Source organism: Bactrocera latifrons, unplaced genomic scaffold, assembly GCF_001853355.1.
Source record: "Bactrocera latifrons isolate USDA-ARS-PBARC rearing strain unplaced genomic scaffold, ASM185335v1 scaffold_255, whole genome shotgun sequence".
Classification (NCBI taxonomy): Eukaryota; Metazoa; Arthropoda; class Insecta; order Diptera; family Tephritidae; genus Bactrocera; species Bactrocera latifrons.
Genome location: NW_017536130.1, coordinates 347421 through 371140, shown reverse-complemented (window position 1 = coordinate 371140; position 23720 = coordinate 347421). Strand labels below are relative to the sequence as shown.

General features: G+C 36.0%; 2 protein-coding genes across 2 annotated transcripts in view; both read right to left on the bottom strand.

The window, feature by feature from the left end:
• Nucleotides 1-7134: 7134 nt before the first annotated feature.
• The window catches only part of LOC108969515, a 22545-nt gene continuing 5959 nt past the window's right edge, over nt 7135-23720 (bottom strand). The window contains exons 6-12 of the mRNA XM_018934271.1: nt 23641-23713; nt 9151-9331; nt 8843-9076; nt 8349-8466; nt 7976-8230; nt 7785-7916; nt 7135-7362 (exon numbers count right to left, since the gene is read on the bottom strand). Coding sequence (XP_018789816.1) covers nt 7135-7362; nt 7785-7916; nt 7976-8230; nt 8349-8466; nt 8843-9076; nt 9151-9331; nt 23641-23713 — 1221 coding nt within the window. The remainder of the gene's footprint in view (nt 7363-7784; nt 7917-7975; nt 8231-8348; nt 8467-8842; nt 9077-9150; nt 9332-23640; nt 23714-23720) is intronic.
• Nucleotides 12096-14019, bottom strand: LOC108969518. Its single transcript, XM_018934275.1, has 4 exons — nt 13597-14019; nt 13028-13521; nt 12585-12951; nt 12096-12516 (listed from the first exon to the last, which is right to left on the bottom strand). Exons 1-4 carry the CDS (start codon nt 13868-13870, stop codon nt 12326-12328), a joined length of 1326 nt encoding a protein of 441 aa, XP_018789820.1. The 5' UTR covers nt 13871-14019; the 3' UTR covers nt 12096-12325.

The window sequence follows — 23720 nt, the reverse complement described above, 5'->3', positions numbered from 1 at the left end:
AAATTCTATTTTGCTTGTAAGGTTATATAGTGGCATAGGTTATAGTAGCATAGTGGAACTAATGAGTATAAAAAGTACACCTAGTTAGTTTTGTCATATTCCATTAGACCATATATGAGACTTTCGGTAATAACCAGCGCCATCTAGCAGGATTTTCTGACAAATGTAGTTCTAAGATACCTTTATATATATTTATAGTCCAGTTTACCAAGAACTTTGTTGCACCCAGGTGGAAGTGTCGGGCACCTTGACGGGTTTAGTTGATTTGTTTGTCCATCTGGTTGTATATCTGTCCATGKCTCCATTTGGTAAATACGTGGATACAGATGTTGGAGGATATTGCCACAGGTTTTGAGTTATCGATCCGAAAYTTTGCACGCGTTCTCTTTACTCAACAGGCTGCTCATTGATGATTTAACCGATTAAAATAAAAACCTTTCCATTTTATTTTGAGCCTTAAGAAATGAACTTTTACATATTTCTACTTATTTTAATATGAGACGTGTTAAATTTCAAATAAAATGTTTCATATTTCCTCGGTCTTAGCGCCAACTACCGGTTTGATACTTACTGGTGTTTCACGAAACTATCTTTAAAGCTTCATACTCAAAATATCCATCCATTTATAAATGTTAGTCATGAAAACAGAAAAAAGTATATCACTACTACCCAGTATACTCGGCGTCGGTGTCATAAGTGTTTAAGTGAGTGTTTATTATTATACCAGCAGCAATAAATGACTGTCGCTGTTGGCTTGATTAAATGCCATGTTGACACCTAATTAAATGCTTAAAGGACATGCGAGAACATCTGAAACTAACATTGCGTGCTACAATAGCACGACAACAACAACGAATACTAGGCATTACCTAACCCATTAACAACGAGCACATCATGTCTGTGAAATAGCGAGTTATWTGTGTGCGTGTGTACATATGTAAATGACAGCTATTGTAGTGTGGCGGAACACTTGTTTGGTTGCGGTTGCCAATTTGTTGTGGATTATTGTAATTAGGAAAAAGTTACAATAATAACAAAAGTGCAAACTTGGAAAGGAATTAAAAATACACACTACACAGAAATAAAATGTGATTACTGCAGCAACGGAAAGCGTTAAATATAGTTTTCGAGCAAAGTCGGATAATTATTGGTTGTMGTTTTGCAGGCTCGAAAGCTTTTAAGTCGATCGGGTAATGCAAACTTTTCGATTTTTTTTTTTAGTAATTTGTTGAAATTGCTGATATAGATCGAGAACTACGCCTAATAGTCATAAAGCAATTAAGAAATTTCTTGAATAAATCCTTAATAACTAATATTTTCTCGTAAAATAATCCGACATTTACAACCAAGTGGCAACTCCCTCATATTAAAGACAGATAAATCGTAATAATTTTCTATTCGCGACAAGTGTAACATGCAATTAAACGCTTGTCTATAAACTTGCGCTGCTCAAGTGCAAAATGTTACGTATACGCAGCGTAGCAGCAGCCCACACACATGCGGCTGAGTGCTTTCTGCAATACTTTTTTGTTTATTGTTTTTTTTTTTTTTTGCCTCGTTTGCTGCATGCAACGAGTATTTAACTTATTATCCCGCTATTTGCCACGCATGTCGCACATATTATTGCAATTGTTGTTGCTTGTTGGTTGAKGCTGTTGAAAGTTTGTCACTACACAGTTTCAAGGCTGCTCACCACAATGTGGTAAATTGCGTAGCTAACGAGCTGCGATGGAATATAYGACCGCGTAGGCGTACATCTACTATTTGGCACATTATGTGTCAATGTTTTCCTCTCTCACACGCTTGGCGCTCAACAGCATTCGCGAACTGGCGCTATGAACGCTTAGCGCGCATGCCAGCAAGGCGTATTTGTTGTTGTCGGACGGCGTGTAATTCAAGGTCGTTGTAAATGCTGGTCGCATTATACATTTGACATGTGTMACGGCGAAGCAGCGSCGTGGTCAAGTTAAGTCTATGACAACTTGCGGTTGTGATGCTTGGCTCTGGCTTTTGCCGCATGGTTGGAAATAATTACGCTTGTCGTCGCTGAATTGAAATGGAAACAGATAATTTATGCGACGTATAGACATACATATATCTTAAAATCAAGAGCATCAACGAAAGCAAATAAAAGTTGATTTGGTGTTTCGAGCATCCTTTAACGAGCAATTATTAATTAACTACTGAGCCACTGTTTTCATTCGAACAAGTAAAGAAGGCCTAAGTTCGGGTGCAACCGAATATACTAAACTAATGAATTTTGCCAAAATCAAAGCCAGGCAAATATCTTAAGGTGCAAAACGTTAACCAGAGGATCGSAATCGAAGTAAATATRTATATGTATATGTATATAAGGGTTTTTTTATTAACTATTAATTTTTTTCACTCCCATCATAAAACGTTCGACCATGCAAAAAGCTGTGTTGAAGCAGAAGGATACTATTTTGAATAAAATAAATTGATTTTGCCGAAAAAACCGTTTGTGCTGTTTTTTTTTAATCCTGTTTATTTTGGAAGGCACCTTGCATAGAGTATATTTATGTATATATAAAATTGCTTAGATTCCGATCCTGACGTTTTATATCTTGTGGTATTTCCCTGACATTGATTCTTGCAAGCTACAAGAGTATAAAATGTTCGGTTGCACCCGAACTTAGCTCTTTCATACTTGTTAAGTTTTGCTCTAGTGCTAGTAATCAACTTGGATTGAGGTTTAGCGAAGACACCTACCAAACTGAAAAAAATAGCAGATGAGTACTTACTATTAAAAATAATTTGTGTTGCTGTTTTAGCATAAAATGTTTCCCAAACAATTTTAAAAATATAGATAGTTCTTAGGCGGATAAAAATCCGAATTCGTTCCGGTTATGTATAACTGACTATAATAGAGAAGAGGGTTTTGTTCGGGTGTCTGCCTCTGCAATACCATGAAAACYAATTAGAGGTGATCGTGTCTCACAYGATGTTGTTAATAAGAAATCMAATTTATATCCGCTATTTCTGTTATTGTATTGAAGGAGCTMACAGAAGATAACTACTTCGAATAATAGAATGTTTTAATTAAGAATTAGGCRAACTGGAAGTATAACTGAATATGGTTGGAATCGAAAGTGGTACGGTAAATTAGAAAATCGTGTATSTTCCTTTAAATTTAGTTAAACGAGCTGTGCTGATCTATACTTAATGAAAAATATATATGAAAGTTTCAGGAGATCCGATGGAGACAAATTTTGTTCTGCGATGAGGTCCATTTCCAGCTCAATAGGTATGTAAACAAGCGAAATTGCCGCATTTGAGACGAAGAGTAACCTGAAGAGCTTCAAGAGCTGCTATTTCTTACGTGAGGCGCCATTTTCCACACGTCGATTGGCTGCCAGAGTTTAAAGGCTATGCGGATAATACTGTTTCAGGCCTTAGAGYAAAACATCCCGCCGTGTTACGGGGATTACCAGTCAAAATGTTCGAACGAGTGATTTAAAATTGGGCTCAACGGATGGCCAAAGAATGCTTTTTCGAATGCTTATAAAAATTCTCCATATATTAGTGATTTAAGTAGAGTTTTTTTTACCTACGATATTAAAAACTAAAGCTTCAGCGGACATCAGCAATAAAAATATCAAATATGAAATATCGCACACCCTAATATGCGTATATGTATGCTTATGCTGTGGCCGCTTATTTACTTAACGAGTTAAGCGTGTAAATTTAATTATTGTAAATGCAGCGAAATACCACAAATTGTATTTATTTCCGCACAAAATAATTTATTAAAAACGCATAAAAATCCTCTATTGGCGAACCGCGGCGAAATCCGATTAACACATTACTTTATTGTGCGATGAGCGGTGATAATCGTTTGGGGGATTTACATTTACAAAAATAAAAAAAAAAAGCTAAAGTTTGCCATGGACTAATTAACTCATAAATAAAMAAGTTTTTGCTACAAATATGAGGCAAATGTATTACGCAATCGTGCAWTACACGAAATCATTGTGAAATGGCAAATGCAAAGCTTCTGCTAATATACACGCTTAGTTAAAGCGGAGCGTGCATTTAAAGTGCATTAATTTGCCCAAAACTATTCCATCAAGCATTGTAAACACTTGAACTTCACATAATTTTGAAATAGTTTTCCTTTTATGACTGCGCTGCTGCTGCGAGCAGAACAAAGTTTCGGTCGCTTCAGTGCCCTGGTGCAWTGGAAATTCTTCAAGTACACCAACACCAACACAAATGCCTGTTTGTGTGGGTGGGCTCTTAAATGGATGTTTAGGTGCGCTCACATTCAGTCAATTATCCACATACCTTACCCGCCCGCTCCGACCACTGGCATCCCGGCTCGCTCCTTCATCATCCAACCACTCTAATCAGATCAGGGGCATTCCTTTAGAGAGAATTCTCATACATGCAGCATGCAAGRAATTTGCACTATGCACTTGTGGCACTTGCTAAATTGCAGTATGTAACAAAGTCGAATGCCAAGCGGTGGCCAGTCGATGGTGCTGTCCATTTGGTAATTAATGCTCGCTTCATTAGTARTTTTATTGCGATGAAATTAAAGTCGGTTCACAAAAGCTGCGGAAGTTACTTAACTATGATTTTATAAAGCTTTAATATTTAATGGAGGCTGGTTTATTGAATCGATGCATTGGTATGACAGCTGCAGCTGTGCAGTCGGATCTGAACAATTTCTTCGGAGATTGCAGCGTTGGCTTGASCAATAGTCCATGCTGAATTTCGCAAATTTCGTGAACAAAATTGCYAAAGTAATTACGAAATGTCGTGAGGAAAACTCGTGAAATAAAATACTTTTCATACATGGACTTGATCGATCTCTTTGTATGGTAGCACCACATCATATTAACAAATTTGACCCGTACTAAGGATTACGTCCTTCAAAGTCAGCTTCTTTGGTTCAAAGTCAGTAATGAAAATGCTTAATMCAATTCCATTCATGGATTTTTGGAGCACCATTCGCTACATTGTTCCGATGTTTCAAAGCTGCGCTAGAGTCACTCTTGTGTCTTGCGGAAACCATTCACTGGTCAGTGAAGGTGTTAATCCACATGTTTTTAGAGATGTTCATTCACTTTTGAACACATGCTCTCCTTCTGGTGGTTGAGGGAAWTTCGAAATATAGTGATTAAACAGTAGTGGAGGGAGAAAACCGCTCTGCGGAAACCAATATTTCCTTTTGATTAATTATCGTCCAGTCCGGGTCAAATTTGATCAGATGAAATTTTATCGATCAGTTCATTGACACAATCGATCTAACCATCGACGCTGAAGCAGCATGACTTGTAATTGACATCCGAGTTATGTGAAAGAGCCTTTTTTTTAATATATATTGCCTTTAAAAATGTAAGGAAATCGATTTTGAGACAATTTATTTTAGATATCGATAACCGTCACTTCGCTACTGTGATTACTGCTAATATCGCAAACAACAACCTGCCACTAAATATCGGTAACTTTTCATCCCCTATACGCATGTGCCTTTATAAAGTCCTTTCTCATGAACACTACTAGTAATCACAAACTCTCTGCGTGGCGCATAAATGGCTAGACCACCGCAGCCTGCTGAAAATACCTAATGATAAAGCTTCAATAAAATCATACAACTCATGCAAATCGGTGATGAAAATCATTCCAGCTTTTAATTACTGTGACTTGCAAAGCTCTTGACATCACATAGTGCTCAGCACTGTTGAATTCATTGTTGTTGAGCTGTCATARCCAACGAAGGCTAGTGTGGTGCTATCAGCCCGTATACAGTTTAACGAAAAGCCGGCAATCRTRGCACAACCGTCAGACAGCCCGGCGAACACATTGGCTTGTTGCGCTTTCGACGAGGTTCTCAGCTGACATTATCCGCATCCGTGATCCATATGTACGAGTATGCTTGCAGATATGTATCATAACGCAGCATCGGTATGGCCACACGTGGCATGTTGTGTGGGCGCGCGTAYGGCAAATCTTTTAATCTGCGCCTTGGCTTTCGCTTACAACTTCGAACATGACCCGCTACTCGGGTGTGTGTGTGGTGTTTTAGGCTCACTTACGGCCAGTTATTGAGACAGTGAAGCAAACTTGTTGGACATGTTGTAGTTGCTATTTCCCCATWTGTGTTTACATTTGCCACGAGACGWGTACTCTTTTTGCCCACACCRCCATCGTCGCTTATTGTGGCAGCTTGGGTAATGGTCTATAAGGTCGCTTGATTGAGTGCTTTACTGTTTTGCTGCTGTGGCAAATCAACTTGSCCGTTGTTGTTGAGTCGTGGCTGCTCTCTTGTTATTGAGTCCATTGAATTGTTTCGATTAGCTTTCTTAGTGCTCATAGTTGGCTGCGGCGTCCATACAACTTCAGATTGAACCACAGCGGGCTTTTGATCGCTGACATGGCCAAAATGTTATAAAGCCAACACATGCTTGCATTTCATCAATTCCGTCTGTAATGGGTTCGAGCGTATGCCTTTCGCTATATGTCGCCGTATTTAACGCATGCCACATATGTGTGTGTGTGTGTGTGTGTGTAGCTAGGAACATGCTGGATTAAAGCTGAAATTGATACTTGAAGGTAGCGAGATTTGACTTCTTGTTGGATGTTTATGGCACTGAAGCCTTGATTGCTCGTTATGTGCGTCTAATGTCTGCTATTTGGTCGGATTAGGTGCAGTAAAGTGGCATCGAATTTGTTAAGATGATTGCAGTTCAATTGGTGAGTGGGTGTACGTTGGATGAAGATTTCGAAATATTTTCGCCTTGAGGAGTTAAATGTTTATCCGCGATTTTTAATGTGAGTTATCTTAATAAAATTGAGTGTATATTTATGCTTAGAAGGAAAAAAAAACCCGGGTAAAAACTCGCCCTATACCCAATATCTATAATTTACAGGTCTCATGTACCTGAAGGTACTTCGCTACCTTTAATCCTTGCAATTTGCAATAGTATGAAATGATTGGTTATGCCCGAAATCAGCACTTCCTTACTTGTTTCTTTGCATTCTGATTAATTTAARCCCGTGAATTCGATAAGCTAGTTAGTGGTTCATCCTAATATATTATATATAGTTTTTTATTCTCATATTTTCCAAGCAACATTTTCAATAGTAATTTGACTAACTTGAAATAATTTAGTTTTTACTGTTTTCCATATATAAGCCCTGAAACTTATTGAAGTAGTAAGCAGTCAATTCCAGCACAAATAAGAAGCTCGCAATCAGGCAGCCGAAGAGCAACGCAAATATGGCGCCCGAAATATTTTCGATGGTTAGCTTTTGTGGTGGTAATTTATTGATGTGCCCYGAAGCCAAGTTCAGCATAATTTCCTGTGTTTGCCGATTCAGGTATTTTGCCACAATCTGTTGGGTGAAATAAGTAAAATATTTTTATGTTTAYAAACATACTTATGAGCATGAGATAATTTTATATACAAAAGTTCAAATTTGATCCAGACAGGTCCATATAAACTTTTCCTTTTTTCTTGAGCGAGTTATGGATATAATTGCGTCAGTAATTCAACGAAAGTTGAAATTTACTAAAGGCGAATAGCTTACTGGACCTCTGAGAATTTACCTTGGGTCAGCGGAATCTAGCGGCTGGGGAAATCAAACGGTTAATAATTTAGAGCTKTCGAAATCTTTAGCATGATGTATATAGTAAAGTGGAAATTATCGATGATAAAATATTTTGAAATGGAGCCTCGCTTTTAATAACAGATTGCACAAACGACTCTTACATAATCGCCTACCCTGACTAAAGATATTTAATCGCACTTCCTTACCTTTCTTTCCCAATGTACAAAAAGTCCCGTTTCAAYGCAAGCGCGTATATGTTTGTCAAAGAGCGGCATCAGTGGCCAGCCCCTTATGGAGACAGCACGRCTCCAATCAAAGTATAAATCATCTTTAGATACCTAAAAATTTTAGTAAAGATTTATAAATAATCCTTGGAAAAAAAAACAAGAAGAATTACAATTTTTGTTTCTAAAGCAGGCGCTGTCACATAATCACCAAAAGAAAAAGAGCCACTCATAAGACGTTCGATACCCAGTCCGTAGTCTGAACGAAAGCTGGCATTGTATAAAAAATCATAGTCGCGCACTTCGAATTTCTCGGACATTATTTGCTCTTTCTCGATATTAGAGCTGTCTATAGTTTGAATCCATACAATGGATGGCGCTGACCAAGTCCAATCCGTTTTCGACCATTTTTCCATAGTATCAACAGCCTCGGTGAATAACGGTACAGTCAGTATGGATTTCAATTGACCACTATAGGTGCTGTCTCTTATACACATCTAGATGTGTATAAGAGACAGGCGACCATTTTTCCATAGTATCAACAGCCTCGGTGAATAACGGTACAGTCAGTATGGATTTCAATTGACCACTATAGGTGTTCTCCAAGGTAATAGTGGCACAGAGTATCATCGCCAGAAAGAAACGGGCGGCAAAAGTGTTTAGACTTTACGAATGAAAAAAAAAAATTAGGAATTTATAAATCTATAGTATCTGGTAAAATATCAGATACAAATAACTCATGTGATTTATAAATCGTGAAATAAATTTCTCTTTAAGTTAGCATAGTTTTTCATAATCGAATTCAAACAATTTGTACTTTTATATATTGCCTTAAGGGCAATCTTTGAATGGTCTACATTAGCATATTATTTTGGAAAGTTTGCGGAAAAGTTTTCAATAAGGTTTGCCTTGAAACTTTCGACCAAGCTTTGRATGTAGCTTTTGATASGATTTTGACTGTGTTTGAYTGATTTCTAMGCAATTAGAGATATTGATCAAACTKAAGCTTTCAACATACAAATTCTTAAATACCAATTAACCTTGTCGGCCCGGATGGCTGTTGTATGAAAACCGCAAACATATCCAAYGTCGCTTGTCCAAATGCTGTTACATGTTGAAAATCACATTGTACACCCCTAAGCCATTTGTCCAGCAGAGAGGCTACAAACCGRATAAAATACATAACGGCGGCACAAAGTAGAATCGTCAGTATTAAGAAAATCCAGAGGGCGTTACTGAATGGCATTATATTGGCACGCCAAGCGGGAAATTGTCTGAATGACAGATTAAAAGGAATACAAATTCACATTACATTTTGTGTATAATCCTATCATTTATGATCACTTACGCTGGCGCTGGCCCTAAAATCGCTACAGACGATCGTGCAATGATGTTGGAAGTTTCCGTGATGTTGTTGTACCAGTTGTAAATGCAGCCGATGGCCACTTCGACATTTTGTGTGTACACATCACCCAACATACCGGTGGCGCTCTCGTTCTCATAAATGTAACCCCAGTTATCGGCACCGTCTAGAGTTTTATAAGTGATAAAAATTATGCACTCTATCTATGTCTGCTTAAATTCCTATGTATATAATTCCCTAAGATCAGACGAAAATAGGCAGAAGCTAGATCTTTCCATTCGTAATAAAATTGAAGGCTAAAGCAGCCAAAATTATAGAGAATGGGCAYTGATTGCCTTTGTTTCTAAGTATATTTGAGTTTTAGTTACATAAATGTAGGAGTTGTCAACATATATCATTGCGATCTTTCGTGGGATATCAAAAAGTTGTAAAGAATACTTCTCGACGGTAATATATAGATTCATTGGCTTAAAACTTTCCTTTCTGCTTAAGGATGTTTTTTCAAAACTAGYTTTCCTTCATCGGGATCATCAAAAGTGAAATATATGTGCTTTAGTTAAAAATTTAACTTAGAATTCAGACGAAAGAAGGATTTTTGGCAGACATTTTAACAAAAAATTTAAATTTAAGTGAAAACTTCTCACCATTTTTTTTCTTTGAATTGTTGTTATTGAAAAAAATTCTTCATCCAAGTCTTTAACGAGTGTATCACAAAGGCTTGTTTAAAATTTCGTGAAGATCAGTTGAGTAGTTCTCGAAAAATCTTGTCATCTGACTTCAAAAACACAGTTTCGGAAAAAAGTGTTTAAAGACGGCGCACTTAGCCTAGCGCACAAGTTAACAAGGCTGTATCTCCCAAACTACTACTCAGAACAACATGAAAATTTAGGACAATCTTTTAGATCTGGTTGTAGGATTTCTTCTTCTTCTTCYTTACTGACGTAGATACAGCTTACATGATTATAGCTTTTTCAACAACAGCGCCCCAGTCGTTTCTTCTTTTCGCTACGTGGCGCCAATTGGAGATTCCAAGCGAAGTCTGGTTCTTTTCCTCCTAGTCTTTCCAACGGAGTGAAGGAATACTTTCAGAGCTGGAGTGTTTTCATCCATTTGGACAACATGGCCCAGCCAGCGTAGTCGCTCCCTCTTTTAATTCATAAACAATATCGTTCCATCGAATGCGATATTCGCCGTGGCCAACGCGCAAAGGGCCATAAATATTTCGCAGAACCTTTCTCTCGAAAACTCGCAACGTCGACTCATCAGTTGTTGTCATCGTCCATGCCTCTGAACCATATAGCAGGACGGGAATTATGAGGGACTCATAACTGAGGGACTGAGAGAGTTTGGTCACATTCAGAAGTAGCACCTGCTGGTAAGAGTTATTCTGCGTTGGATTTCCAGGCTTACATTGTTGGTGGTATTTATACTGATTCCAAGATAGACGAAATTATCTACGACTTCAAAGTTATGACTGTCAGCAGCTGTACACCCTTATAAAATATTGTACCTGCTCGATTAAGTTCTGCAGCTCGAATTATTTTCTCCAGCAGCARGTTGAAGAAATCGCATGATAGGGAGTCGCCTTGTCTGAAACTTCGTTTGGTATCGAACTTCTCGGAGAGGTTCCTCTCGATGCTGAAAAAGTTTGGTGTGTGTCGATTCTCTTTTCACGGGTCTTTCCTAAGATTTGGCACATGATGAGTATTTGGTCGGTTGTTGATTTTCCACGTCTAAAGCCTCACTGATAAGGTCCAATTAGTTTGTTGAYGGTGGGCTTTAATCTTTCACACAATACGCTCGGTAGACTTTTATGTGATGTTTAATAGACTTATCCCACGGTAGTTGGTGCAGATWGTGGCGCTTCCCTTATTGTGGATTGGACAGAGCACACTTCAATTCCAATCGTTGGGCATGCTTTTGTCCGACCATATTTTACAAAGAAGCTGATGCATACTCCTTATTAGTTCTTCGCTSCCATGTTTGAATAGCTCGGCCRGCAATTCATCGGTCCCGCCGCTTCGTTGTTCTTCAGACGGGTAATTTCAATTCGAACTTCTTCACAGTCGAGCAATGTAACATGTGCACAACGTGGGTTAACCTTCTGCTGGCGTTATGCTTTCACTGGTTGTRGAATTTAATCAGACAATAAAAAAATCGTTTTTTGAAACCCGTAAACCCTTAAGAATACAAATGAAATACACAAATTTTAAAATTTTTCGAATTTTACAACTTTCGTTATACAATCTTGAGTGGATGATTTTCAAAATATTGAAAAACAATAAATATAAAGATACATTCAATGACAGAGCTATTTAAGTTTAGGTACTTAATTTCTTCATTCAATGTAAGATTTTATTCCAAGATTAACCTCTTAAACTTTGGTTTCTAATAAAGATAAACCGACACCTAGCAGCTGCTTATTTTATAATTTTACTTGAGGACCCGTCCACGCTTTACTTTAGCTGATACATAGATGTCACTAGCAATATCCTCTTTATGATTTCTAATCAGCTCCTACCTTTAAGAGATACGTATACTAATTTGGCAACTGAGGAAATGATGAACCGGTCGTCAAGCGTGGAAAGACAAAAACGTCGTCTAATAGGGTTATGGCATCAGTCTTTTGGAATGCACGTGGTATAATCTTCATCCTCTGATTACTGAACCAGTTATGAACCATTGCATTGAGTATTTGGTCGCAGTTCTATTCTACCATTCCCAATACTTAGCAATTGTGATAGTTTTGAGGAAGGATTAGAATGAAATTGTACACATATAATTTATCGTTTCCGTTTCAATATTGCACTGCTCTGTGCAATGCTTTTAATATAGTTTTTATAACTAATTTCATCCATATCCACCTCCTCCACTTCCGTCAATAAAATGTCAAAAAAATTTGATACCGTTAGTAAACAATTACACAAAAATTATTTTAAAATAAATATCGTTTTTACCGTTTTTATTTATTTTTATTGTGTCTTTTATATTAACGTAAAGTGTTTTCCAATTAGCACTCTAGCATTAGCATTGGAACAAAAGCAATTTACCATCAATTTTTCTATACACTTATTTCAATTAAAATTATATACATATATGCTATAGGTCAGTGTACACTGACTATAAAAATTCCTTTTAGGAACAAATTGTTGTACCTTAGTCAATAGAAAGCACCACGATGATAAAGCCAAGGAAAAAGTACCTCCACGTGTTTCCGATAACGTGAATTTGTATAGATCTTCCTTTTAAGAGCCATGCCATCTTCTGTCATGTCCATTAAATTGGTAATATTAGGTACTTCCTTTGAATCGATCAGCATGAGGGATAAGTGTCCAACAACTAAGTTTAAAGCTGTGAAGAAAAACCAAAGAATATTACGGAGATTATAATGCTCATTTGGTATTTCACTTTTTACCCACCGAAAGCGCCATTTTTGAGCAAGTCGGCATGGATTTCCTTTAGGGTGGGTAATTTTTTGGGATATTTCAGTAATTTCAAGTACTCAATCAAATTATCATGATAGTATTTAATAAAATAATCGAAATGCTTTAGTTTCACATCCAAGCTCGTTGACGATAGCAGCAAAGTATATAGATCAAATATCGGTGAACCATAATGCGTCATCTGAAAGTCAACGAAATATGTTTCCTTCAGTTTACCCGCGTCATCATATTGGAACATAATATTGTTGGCCCAAAAGTCTCCATGATTTAAAACATTGAACCCATTTGGATCGTTTTYCAGTAGCGAATGAAATTCCTCTGCAAAATACTCGTGACTTTTTTGCTAAAATAAAAAACAAAAATTAATAGAATAAAAAAAACACACTTATTTTACATTAAACTAAAGCCTCGGCACATACCAAACTATCGTAGTACTCTTCATGACCCTCATACGTGCGAACACATTCCATATATAATGGCGCTGTTAATTCAATCATCAGTTCCATCATTGCTAACATGCCCTCGTTAAATATTCCATCAGTAACTACTTTTGGATATTGTCCTTTGGTTTCAACACGCACCGCTGAGGCGGCGTGCCATTGTGCCAACTTTTTCAATGYGGCCTTGGTGTGTTCCATGTCGAAACCCTCAATACGGTTGACATTTTTGAAACCATGGGGACGTAAATCGTCCATGAGTACAACACCGAATTTGGATGGCGTTTTTAGATCGTAAGATTTTGTTCCGAATTTCACTTCAACTCCCGCATCTCTATACATTTTCTCCATTTCCGGTATCACGTCTTTATACATGACATTTTCGTTATCATTTAGATTATGATAATTCGCCATTAGTTCTTGTACCGCGTCGATGGGTAGTTTGATCATATATGACAAATTTTGTAATTTTCCATCTAAAGTATGAACAAATAGACTTTTGAAATTTTAAATACCACAACAAGTAGTGCAATAAACTAATTTTTACTTGCCTTCAAGCTCTGCGTCTAAATTCACCGATGCCAAGACATTGACTAAATTTTCGCCAGCGACTTCCCAGACTTTGGCTGTGAAATTTTTAATGCTCTTAAAATTTGGTACGTTTTTCTGCAGCAGATCTACAAATAGTTCCGCTTTCAGCCATTCGGGGATTTGACTCTCAGCATTCGTTTCGCCTTTGGCTGCAACACTATGATTAGTAGTTTCCGTTGCACTTTTAATGATTTCCGCAGTCCCATTTGTACACACTTCTGTTGTCGCTGACATTTTACTTTTGTAAATTTATGCTGTTTTCACTCAACAATTTTCACTAAATTTGCCTAAGACTAAGCTTTAAAGAATACAATGTGTGTGCACCACGTCTAAACCGATCGCTGTACGGCGTATAACTATTCGAAAAGAGCTTTGCCGCAGCCTTAATAACGTAAATTGTGTGATGATGTTTCGTACTTAATTTAACCCTTTATAGGTGTATGCATGTAAGTCATTCAGAAATTTTGATATTTTCTAAGATATTTTTTTAAATTAATTTATTTCAGAGATAAACTGACCGCAATAAACATTTCCGCTCATTCATACGAACGTCTAGTGTATGTATGCACATTAGGGTGTTTTTTTTTTTGAACTATTAACTTTTTTCAGTCCCGTCACGAAATTTCCTTGGACATACCCTAAAAATATCCCTGAAAAATTTAGTCCTTAATATTAACATTAGGAACTGGACCAAGGCCGGTAAAACTTTTCTATAGAAAATACACTACAATCGCGAGTTTTTATCTTWAAATTCCTACACATCAGAGATATTTTATGGCATCGCTTTTACTTTAGGCACATATTTCTCAAAATTGTTCACTCTACAAAAGTGTCCAGTGCAACAAGTCGTAACTCACACCGGCAAGGTAGTACGGGGCTCTAAACCCGATTTTTCTACGAATTTGGCATTGTTTTGTATATATCTTGTAAAGGACAAGAGCTATAGAGAAAATGTACATGACAACGTTTGTAGGAAATTTAATTTGCTATAAAAAAGGTTCGAGGTCAAAATCGCTATCTTTAATACTTCTCGAGATATTCAGCTTTTTAAGCAAGGCTTTTTATAGGCCTTGGTCCAGTCCTTAATGTTAATATTAAGGCCGAAAATTTGTAGGGAATTTTTTTAGGGTATTTCCAAGGAAACTTCTTGACAGGACTGAAAAAGACCAATAGTCCAAAATGCAAAAACACCCTAATATACATACATATTATTGTATTAAGATTTACCTGAATGACTTTCATATTGAATTCGTTGAGCTTATAGGCTTCCTAAAGCGTACATTTCACTTAAGTTTAAGTCTGACTAATTCTCTTACTAGGCATTTAAAGAGTTTGAGCATCCTTTTTAGAAATAAAAAAAAAAAGCATATGTCTCTACGTTTTTGATATTTTTTGGTCCCTTAGAATACAAGAAAACCAATTAAAGYTATATTGAAGGTACAATTAATATGSCACAGATTAATWAAATGCACCGAAGTTTCATCAGGGTAACGCACATACAATCACTAATAACAGAGAGTAAAGTCATCCGGATGTTATAATTGTAAATAAATGGAGGCTAAACCATTTTTTTTTCYATTTWAGATACAAAGATACACTGTTATCARTAAAACACGCTWTATTAATTTTATTGAGATAACTTGCAATACAAAAGCCACCCGGARGTTTGAAAATATTTGTTTTCGTATATTGGAGCTAAGGAAAGTATTGACCCGGATCAATTCCATCTTGACACAAAGACATGCCATTCACAAGAAAGGATTATGTATAAATTGTAAYTATTTATATCTCATACATTTACCGATATATTCTGTCGAAAGTCTCACATGTTCGCTACCTAGGGGACTAGGAACAGTTTTGGTTAACTTTAGCGGGCGCATTACGGAAGTAAAGTTTTTAGCTGGAAAACACAAATTTCGGGGATTCGAATAAAAGTGGGCGGTGCCACGCCCATTKMTYAACTGCTATAAAGCTCTCTTGCACCATCTCGGAGGTAAAAGTTAATGGTCTCTAATGAATTTAGTTATTGATTTAAAAATGAGCTCGGTCTTGTAATAATANTATAAAGCTCTCTTGCACCATCTCGGAGGTAAAAGTTAATGGTCTCTAATGAATTTAGTTATTGATTTAAAAATGAGCTCGGTCTTGTAATAATATATAAAGCTCTCTCAAACCATCTCGGAAGTAAAAGTTAATGTTTCTAGTTAATTTATCACACTGTTAGTGGTTTTTAAAAGTACCGTTATCGTTCAATTAAAAATCTTGCAACAAAATATCGTTTTTTATCGTTTAATAACGTAGTGGTTATAAATACATATTAGTTTTGCGTTTTTTATGATTACTATTTTTATAGTAAACACATTATATTATTGTTTTTTTTATTTTTGAATTTAGTATTTCCGTTAGAAATCTCRTGCMATATTCAAAACACCACCWATGTGATATTAAATATTATATAATKTGCACWCATGTACTTAAGTCTGATTTTCTTATTACTTTTTTCTCTTTTAAATATTCAGTACAGTATACACTACTTAAATGCACTACAGAATTACTTAATTTTTGCATCAATTAACTAATTAGCTGGCAAATCAATTAATTGAATGCAGAAATATCGTTTATTTAGTAAAACTTATCAATTAGNGAAATATCGTTTATTTAGTAAAACTTATCAATTAGAAGAGGAAAAAGCGGCTCTTACATAAGACTTTCCATGAAATTCGCATAAAGTCTTTGAAAAAAAAAAAATAATTACAGGAGAGGAGAGAGAGACACTTTTTGACTAGCTTTGAACGCACAGTAACGAGCTCAGCGCTCGCTGTCGAAGTGAATGCTCAGTTCCTTAAAAGATACTGCACTTCGTAGCAGTACGTCTACCGCCACCTTGATAGCAGCCACTCTGCCTGAAAAACACTGCAGTAATCCRGTAGTCTAAAGCTAAAATTCTTCTGAGTTTTCAGGGGGTGGGAGCTTTTAAGAGTAACCTTCGACACAGAACTGAAAACTGTGCGTTACCTACGTTAGCGCCGATTAACACGCTTTTTGCTCTTATCGTATTGATTTGTATTGAAGAGTTTTGATAAAGTTTCATTATAAGCAATAATATTTAGTTAGACTTTCATAACTAACATATGCTCGGAAATCAAATATATTTCTTTCCAAGCTTTAGAAAATCGATCTTTATGTGATATTAAAATGCGTAAAACACAGGTTAAATTTTTTAAGGGGTTACATGGGTTTACGGGTTTTCAAAAAATTTATTTGTTTATTATTTTATTAAATTCTATAATGCCTCTGGAATATTGTTTTAAATTTTCRTGTAGATCYGAGTGATAGTTTCGGAGATACAGCCTTCAGAACATGTGCACTTGTGACTCAYCTTWATTGTCTTTAAATGCGTTTTTCTCRAAACTRCGTTTTTGAAATMAAGATTTGACAAGAKWTCTCGAGACCTTTCCAACCGATACTCATGAAATTTTACACAGGTYTTTGATATACWTAGATGAAGGTTTTTWTTTATTTTTTTATAATTTTTTTTTKGKWAAAAWKRARKKSYWAAAAWYSMAATTTYMRKTTTTTTTCCTTTGTCCACTTTGGATGATCCTGCAAATAGTTATTCTGCCAACGCGGGCGCATCTTTTTTCAGAGGGGTAACCGGAAATGGCGTCCCAATAGCCGAGTTTAATACATTTTTTTCCAAAAATTTTAAAATTTCTTTGTTAAAAGTGTATGTTTGTAACAATAAAAAGTGTTAATAAAATATTTATTTTTTTATATGAGGAAAAATTGTTGAAAAAAGTCTGTTTTTTACCCAAGGGAACCCATGTCGCGATAAGTCAATTATCTGCTAGTATATAGTAGAATAGTATTTACAAAATGCTTTGTAAAAGTTACTTTAAACAATGTTACAAACTTGCCGCACTGAATAATGATTTTGAATTTTATTAATTTTTTATAGAAATATGTATTTAAATACATGCAAAAACATTTTGGTGGAACTATGTACTTTAATCTGACATGGTTATTTAAACTTATGTTTAGTTTGTATTCAACACGATCAAAGCTCAAATTTTGTTTAGGGGGAAGCTCTGTTTTATTCTGATCTTTTTTACACTATTGAGCCCAGTTTGGCAATATAGGGTTTTTTTATGCAGAAATATTGAAGCATAAGTACGAGTAAACTAATATTCAGGTTTCATTGTGAAAAATTTTATTTTTTGCGAAATTATTTCTTATATATAGAATATATTTAATTGAATATCAGTTACTCTCAACGTAACAAAGCTTGCTGTGTTAAGAACGCTTTAACGTTATTCAAACAGTCTAGAGAGTGATCAAGCTGATGAAAAATAAAAAATTAAAAATTAATTATAATTAGAGAAAAACCAAAATTATAAGCTTTTTCCAGCTTTTATTGGAGCTTTTGCTAGCTTTTATGGGAGCTTTTGCCAGCTTTTATGGGAACTTTTGCTTGCCATAATACTATGTGTGCCTACCAGTCGAGCCCGCAGTTGCTTTTCGGACAGCATGCTCGTGTAAAAATTTCTGTAAAMAATTGTGAAATTTTTACCATTTGWGATCTATGATTATYAAAAGTATTAAATTGGTGGCAAAAAAATGATAAGGATAATAGATCTTGAAATTTCYTGAAATGATTACGTTTGGTTATTGATATCCAGGCATATTTGCTAATCAACAGCAAATAAGGAGTACAAATACACACACACACAAGTTGTCAACAAATAACAAAAATARTGCCGGAACAGCCGGCTTTACGCGTGGCTATGACAAGTTGAACAAATATGTATATTTGTATATGTATATAACATTCATACATACATATATGCTTTAATAGATGTCTGCTTGAACACATACCCTCCTGAAGCGTTCACAGTCTTATATACTCATATATACAAAATATATTTGGTAAAAGTAATGCCAATTGAAAACGAAAGCTAAACACAGGTTAATACAAAATCTAATAGAGAGGAAGGCTAAATTTAAAACGCAGCACATTTTGGTGTGCTCATTCTCATAGTACATATGCTCATATATATATTTACATATGCGTATATATCAACACATAAAGCCGTTATACAATTTAAAATAATTTKTGACAGCTCTTCGATGAGACTACCTGGACCTACACGCACCTGCTGGCCGATTTGAATACGAGAGAGGTGGAGATTATTGATCCAGTACAGGAGAAGGCCAAACGTGATGCAAATCTAGTTAAGGATCTATTTCTATCAGGGATCAAGATTTCTATTGTTCCGTATTTTTTTGTTGCTCCGCGATGTTGTAGTTGCTGTTATTTAACGTGCAGACAACGCAATTTTAGAGCGCCAATTATTTTTGTGGAATAACAAATTATATAATATATTAATTATAGYGATTAGTGATAGCAAGCAAAACTTACAAGAAATAAGGAARATACTGAAAATACGGAAAATAATGCAAATGTAGAGTCGCAAAATTGAACCAAACGAGTTGCTCTCTTTAATTTCGATAATTAATACCTTACATTGTAAAACCCGAATTGCAGTGCATAGTTTTTATTATTCTTAATATTAATTGCAAGCATTGTTTAACTCTTACTAACTGCATTTCCTGTAATGCTCTCAGAAAAAATATTGCTTGCTTGAAAGAGTCTATCCTGATATCCAATTTTAAAGAAAATATATAAGTGAGTATAAGCTTMTTTGTAATAGAATCAATACATAAAGGTGTTTCGATAAATCAATAAATTTTATTCAACTRTATAACTTTAGATTTAAACAAAGAGCTCAGAGTATTAGTGAATTTCGAGTTTCCTTACTTTTTTGAAGGGATCATTTTTTTTTGAATTTTTATTCGAAAATAGAACTTTTTTCACATATCATGAGGTATATCGTGGAGTGTATTAACAAATTTTTTCGGAATTTTTTAATGATATATGTCGGAGAAATGGCTGGGTGAATGAGATGCGTTATTTCACTGACGGACACGATTTCTCATGTTTGGAAACACAAAAACTCTATTTTCTTAAAAAGTACTAGAATCATGAAAAAATGTTTATCATTAAAAAAGTAATTAACGCTCTTTTTTGAAATTTTTCTCCATGTATTTTTACATAAATTTTCGGCATAACATTGTCAATAAATTATACAAAATTATTAATCTMGTAGGGACGATAGCCAGGCATGAACATTTAAAAGAAAAAWTTAAGCAAATCGGTTGAGTAGTTCGAYCGGAATCATGTCTGCCATTTTAAAAAAGTGTGTTTTTGAGAAAAACGTGCMCAAAGAAGGGTGACATTTCAATTTAAACTGCGCGCGTCGAAGGATTTGGAGAATTTTTTTTTTTTAAGTTGGTAGTTCTGTCAGTCACATTTATATCACATTTCATGTCAAAATATTCATTAGTGTTTGAAACACTTGTCATTTTGCGAGCTGCTAAAAGTGAGTTTTTCGTTTTTTGCGATGTCGAAATTTGTTGAGCAAAGAATTTGAATTAAATGATCATTTCGCTAAAAACTCAACCCATATCGTTCCGCAACCACCATATGCACCTGATCTGGCGCCATGCGACTTCTGGCTGTTCACCCAGCTCAAAAGACCGCTCCGGGGACACCGTTTTAATACGATATTCAAGAAGCAGCGAAGACGGAACTGAAGGCCATCGCGGAAAGTGACTACAAACAGTGCTTCGAAGATTGGAAAATCCGTTGGCATAATGTATACTACATCTAGTGGGGATTACTTTGAAGGAGATGTAATTGATTTGGAAGAATAAATAAAGAATTTTCAAAATAAATACAATGTCAGCTTATTTTTTGGGCACAGTACTAGAATATAAGTTAGACTCCACCAATAGCAACCAAACAAAACAGCAAACAAATTAGTTATCAATCACTCAAAATCCCACTAAATAACATATTTACACATCTACCATTTCCATATACATAGTGAACACAMATATGCACGCAGATCACATCACTGGCAGGGGTTGGCTCAAGTAATTGTTATCCCGCACCAAATCGGCGGTGCTAAGGCAGATATACACATCAACGAGATGATTTGGACGTCACCACATCGACACTTTCCAAAGGTTTGTGTTTGAGTCAAAATATTTGATATTTTTTGGGAGTATCATCTAAAGTAMAAGAAYGCGTGTTTTAGTTAAAACYTTATTTTAGACTTTGGACGAAGGAAATAAAACTGAAAATTGGATTTTGGCAGATATTTTTACAAAAAATTAAAATTTCACGACTTTTTTTTCAAATAATTGTAATCGAAGAAAAATAATTCTTCATCAAAAATCTTTTCAACCGACTTCTAGAACACAGTTTCGAGCAAAACGCGTTTAAGGGCGGTGCACTTATCCTAGCTAGCCTCGAGACCACAGGTTCTTAAGGTTGTATCTCCGAAACTATTARTCAGATAAAATTTAAAAATTAGCACAATATTCTAGGGGTATTTTAGAATTTAAAAAGACTATAAAAAAAAATCGATTGACCGGTGAACCAATGCAATCCYTTAAGAACGGTATGGCTCAAAGTTTAAGGTTAGGAACGATTAGTCATTTCGTTATCAAATATCAAAATCGGGCAACTAGGACAAAAAGTATGGAAATMTAAACTGTTAAAATACTTTATTCATCATTTTATTTTAAAACTAAATATTTAAGTCAAGGGTTATACGGCTGTCAGGAAATAAAGTGGGATTTATTAGAAACTTGTTCYAAGATGGATCCCAAGCTATGGATTTCTGGTTCTATAATTAAGTACATTTATCAAATAGATTATGTTAGGTTATTAAGGTTCGTTATGACATAGCCTGAATATTTGAAACACAGTAATTATATTTTCTCACATTCTWGTTTAGAAAAATACACCAAAACGCCGAACACTATATTTGCTTAAAAAACAACCAAGATTTCAAATAMYGAAACAAAGTTATAACCTCGATATTAATTTTCGAATTTTCTTTTTTCACTTTTAGACAACACTAAATCACCGAAGAAGAAATCACCGATCCAGCAAATACACCACACCACGAGGCAAACCTCATTAATAGCGCACAAACGCAAAACGCCACAACGGAGCGAGGCCGCAAAGTGTCTTCGCTCGGCGATACACCTTTCGCGCGTTCGTGTCGCAGTGAAACGAAAGAACTAAGCTCGGCACTGCGAGATCGCGAGGCATTTATACGAAATCTACGCATACAGTTCTGAATGGGCAAATTACCACGCCTTACCGGACCACATCTCGATGACAGCGAAAGCAGAGGTTAAAAGCTGAAGCGCAAAATACGCCGTACATGCGACTACCGTCCGCTGGGCCGCGCTCACCAAACCCGATCAGCCCGGTTTCTATGTGGAATGGGCACTCGAAGGTGATGGACTCTACAAAGGTGATCGCATATTCGAGGTCAATGGCAAGATGATTGCCTGTCGCACCAAAGAGGGACGGCACAAAGCCATCAGCAATTCAGGCATATGTCAAATAGTGGTGCTGCGCAAAAAATGTGCGCCGACACCACAAAAACAGCTAGATCAAGAGAACGAAAACAATATGCGTCTACAGCATCGCATATTCTATCTCGACGAGCAAGTGCGTGAATTGCAATCGGCGAAGGAGCAGCCGCAACAACTGCAAGCTACGGCGCAGACGTCACAAAACTAAACGACACTGATCAAGGAGAATACACAACAGGAACTGCAACAAGAGCGTACATCGCGTATCAGCGCGCCGCCTGTCTACACCTGCATGTCACCGAAATCTTTGTTCGCCTCCCAGATCTCGATCAACAGCGACTATGCGTACATACAACATACCCATTATTGTCGCAATAAGAAAAATTTCTTTCTCTCTAATTTTCCGCGCACAGCATGGAAAGTCTTTGAATCGCTGCGAATGTTAGAAAAAGCTGGTGCTTGTACGTTTTATCAAAAACACAATCCTAGAACGGTACAACACTTTACAAGAATTTCTAGAGACCTCTTCAACTGAAGAAAATATAAAAAAAGTGAAGGATATGCTGCTTGAAAATCGTCAGTCATGTGTTAGGGAGATGGCAGGAGAGCTTGAGCCTATTCGAATAATTTTGGTGGATATTTTCAGTTCTTGCTAAGCTGATCCCGATAAAGCTGACTTTTTCAAACAAAGTACCGTATGTCTTACGTAGAGCATTTTAATTGCCAATGAGACATTGGCTTATGAGTTTGGCATGCAGCTTCTATTTGACTTTGTTGAGGCGTTTGCGTGAGAGCATCCGTCAAAAACGTCTGGAATTGTGTAAGAACCATTCATGGATTTTACACGATGATAATGCACCATCGCATCGAGCCAAGATTGTGACTGAATTTAAAGCCGAAAATTCAATAAATATCATTAATCAACAGTCGTATTAACCAGAATTGGCTTAGTGTAATGTTTTCTTGTTCCCACAACTAAATTGCTTATGAAACATGATATGCAAAAAAAATCAGCGCAAATGGAATGGCAGCAATGGAAGTGGACGTAATCATGTGTTTTTCAGTGTTTCATAGCGGTGGATGAGTGACTATCTGGTGCTCCCGATTTTAACCCATCGGACAACAGTTTGTTGTTATAGTTGGAGAACAACACCCGACGAATACCCTACAGCTCTGGTCTTATCTCTCGAGCAGCGTCGTCAGTACCAATAGAAACTGTGCGTGCTGCTTTTGAACAATGGCCGAAATGTTTAAAGGTTTGTGTGAAAGCAAAAGGTCACCAGTTAGGTTTTTAGATCGCTAAATTATAATATATTGTAATATATATTATTAACGACAATGAACTTTAAAACAAAATGTATGGTATTTAAATTTTTATCCGGCCTGAATTTGTAACAGAACTTATGGCAGGATTAAATTATAAATTATAGAAATAGATCCATATATTTCTATTGTGCATGCTTAACCTATTCTCTTATGTATCCTCCTACTATACACTACTGCACAACTGCTAACTAAAAACCCTGATTTAATTTGTTTGTACTTACATGGTTCCAAGCGTATATGGCAATTGCGCACTTCACAGAAAGATTTCATAAGCTCCGCTTCAGAACCCAAATAAGATATA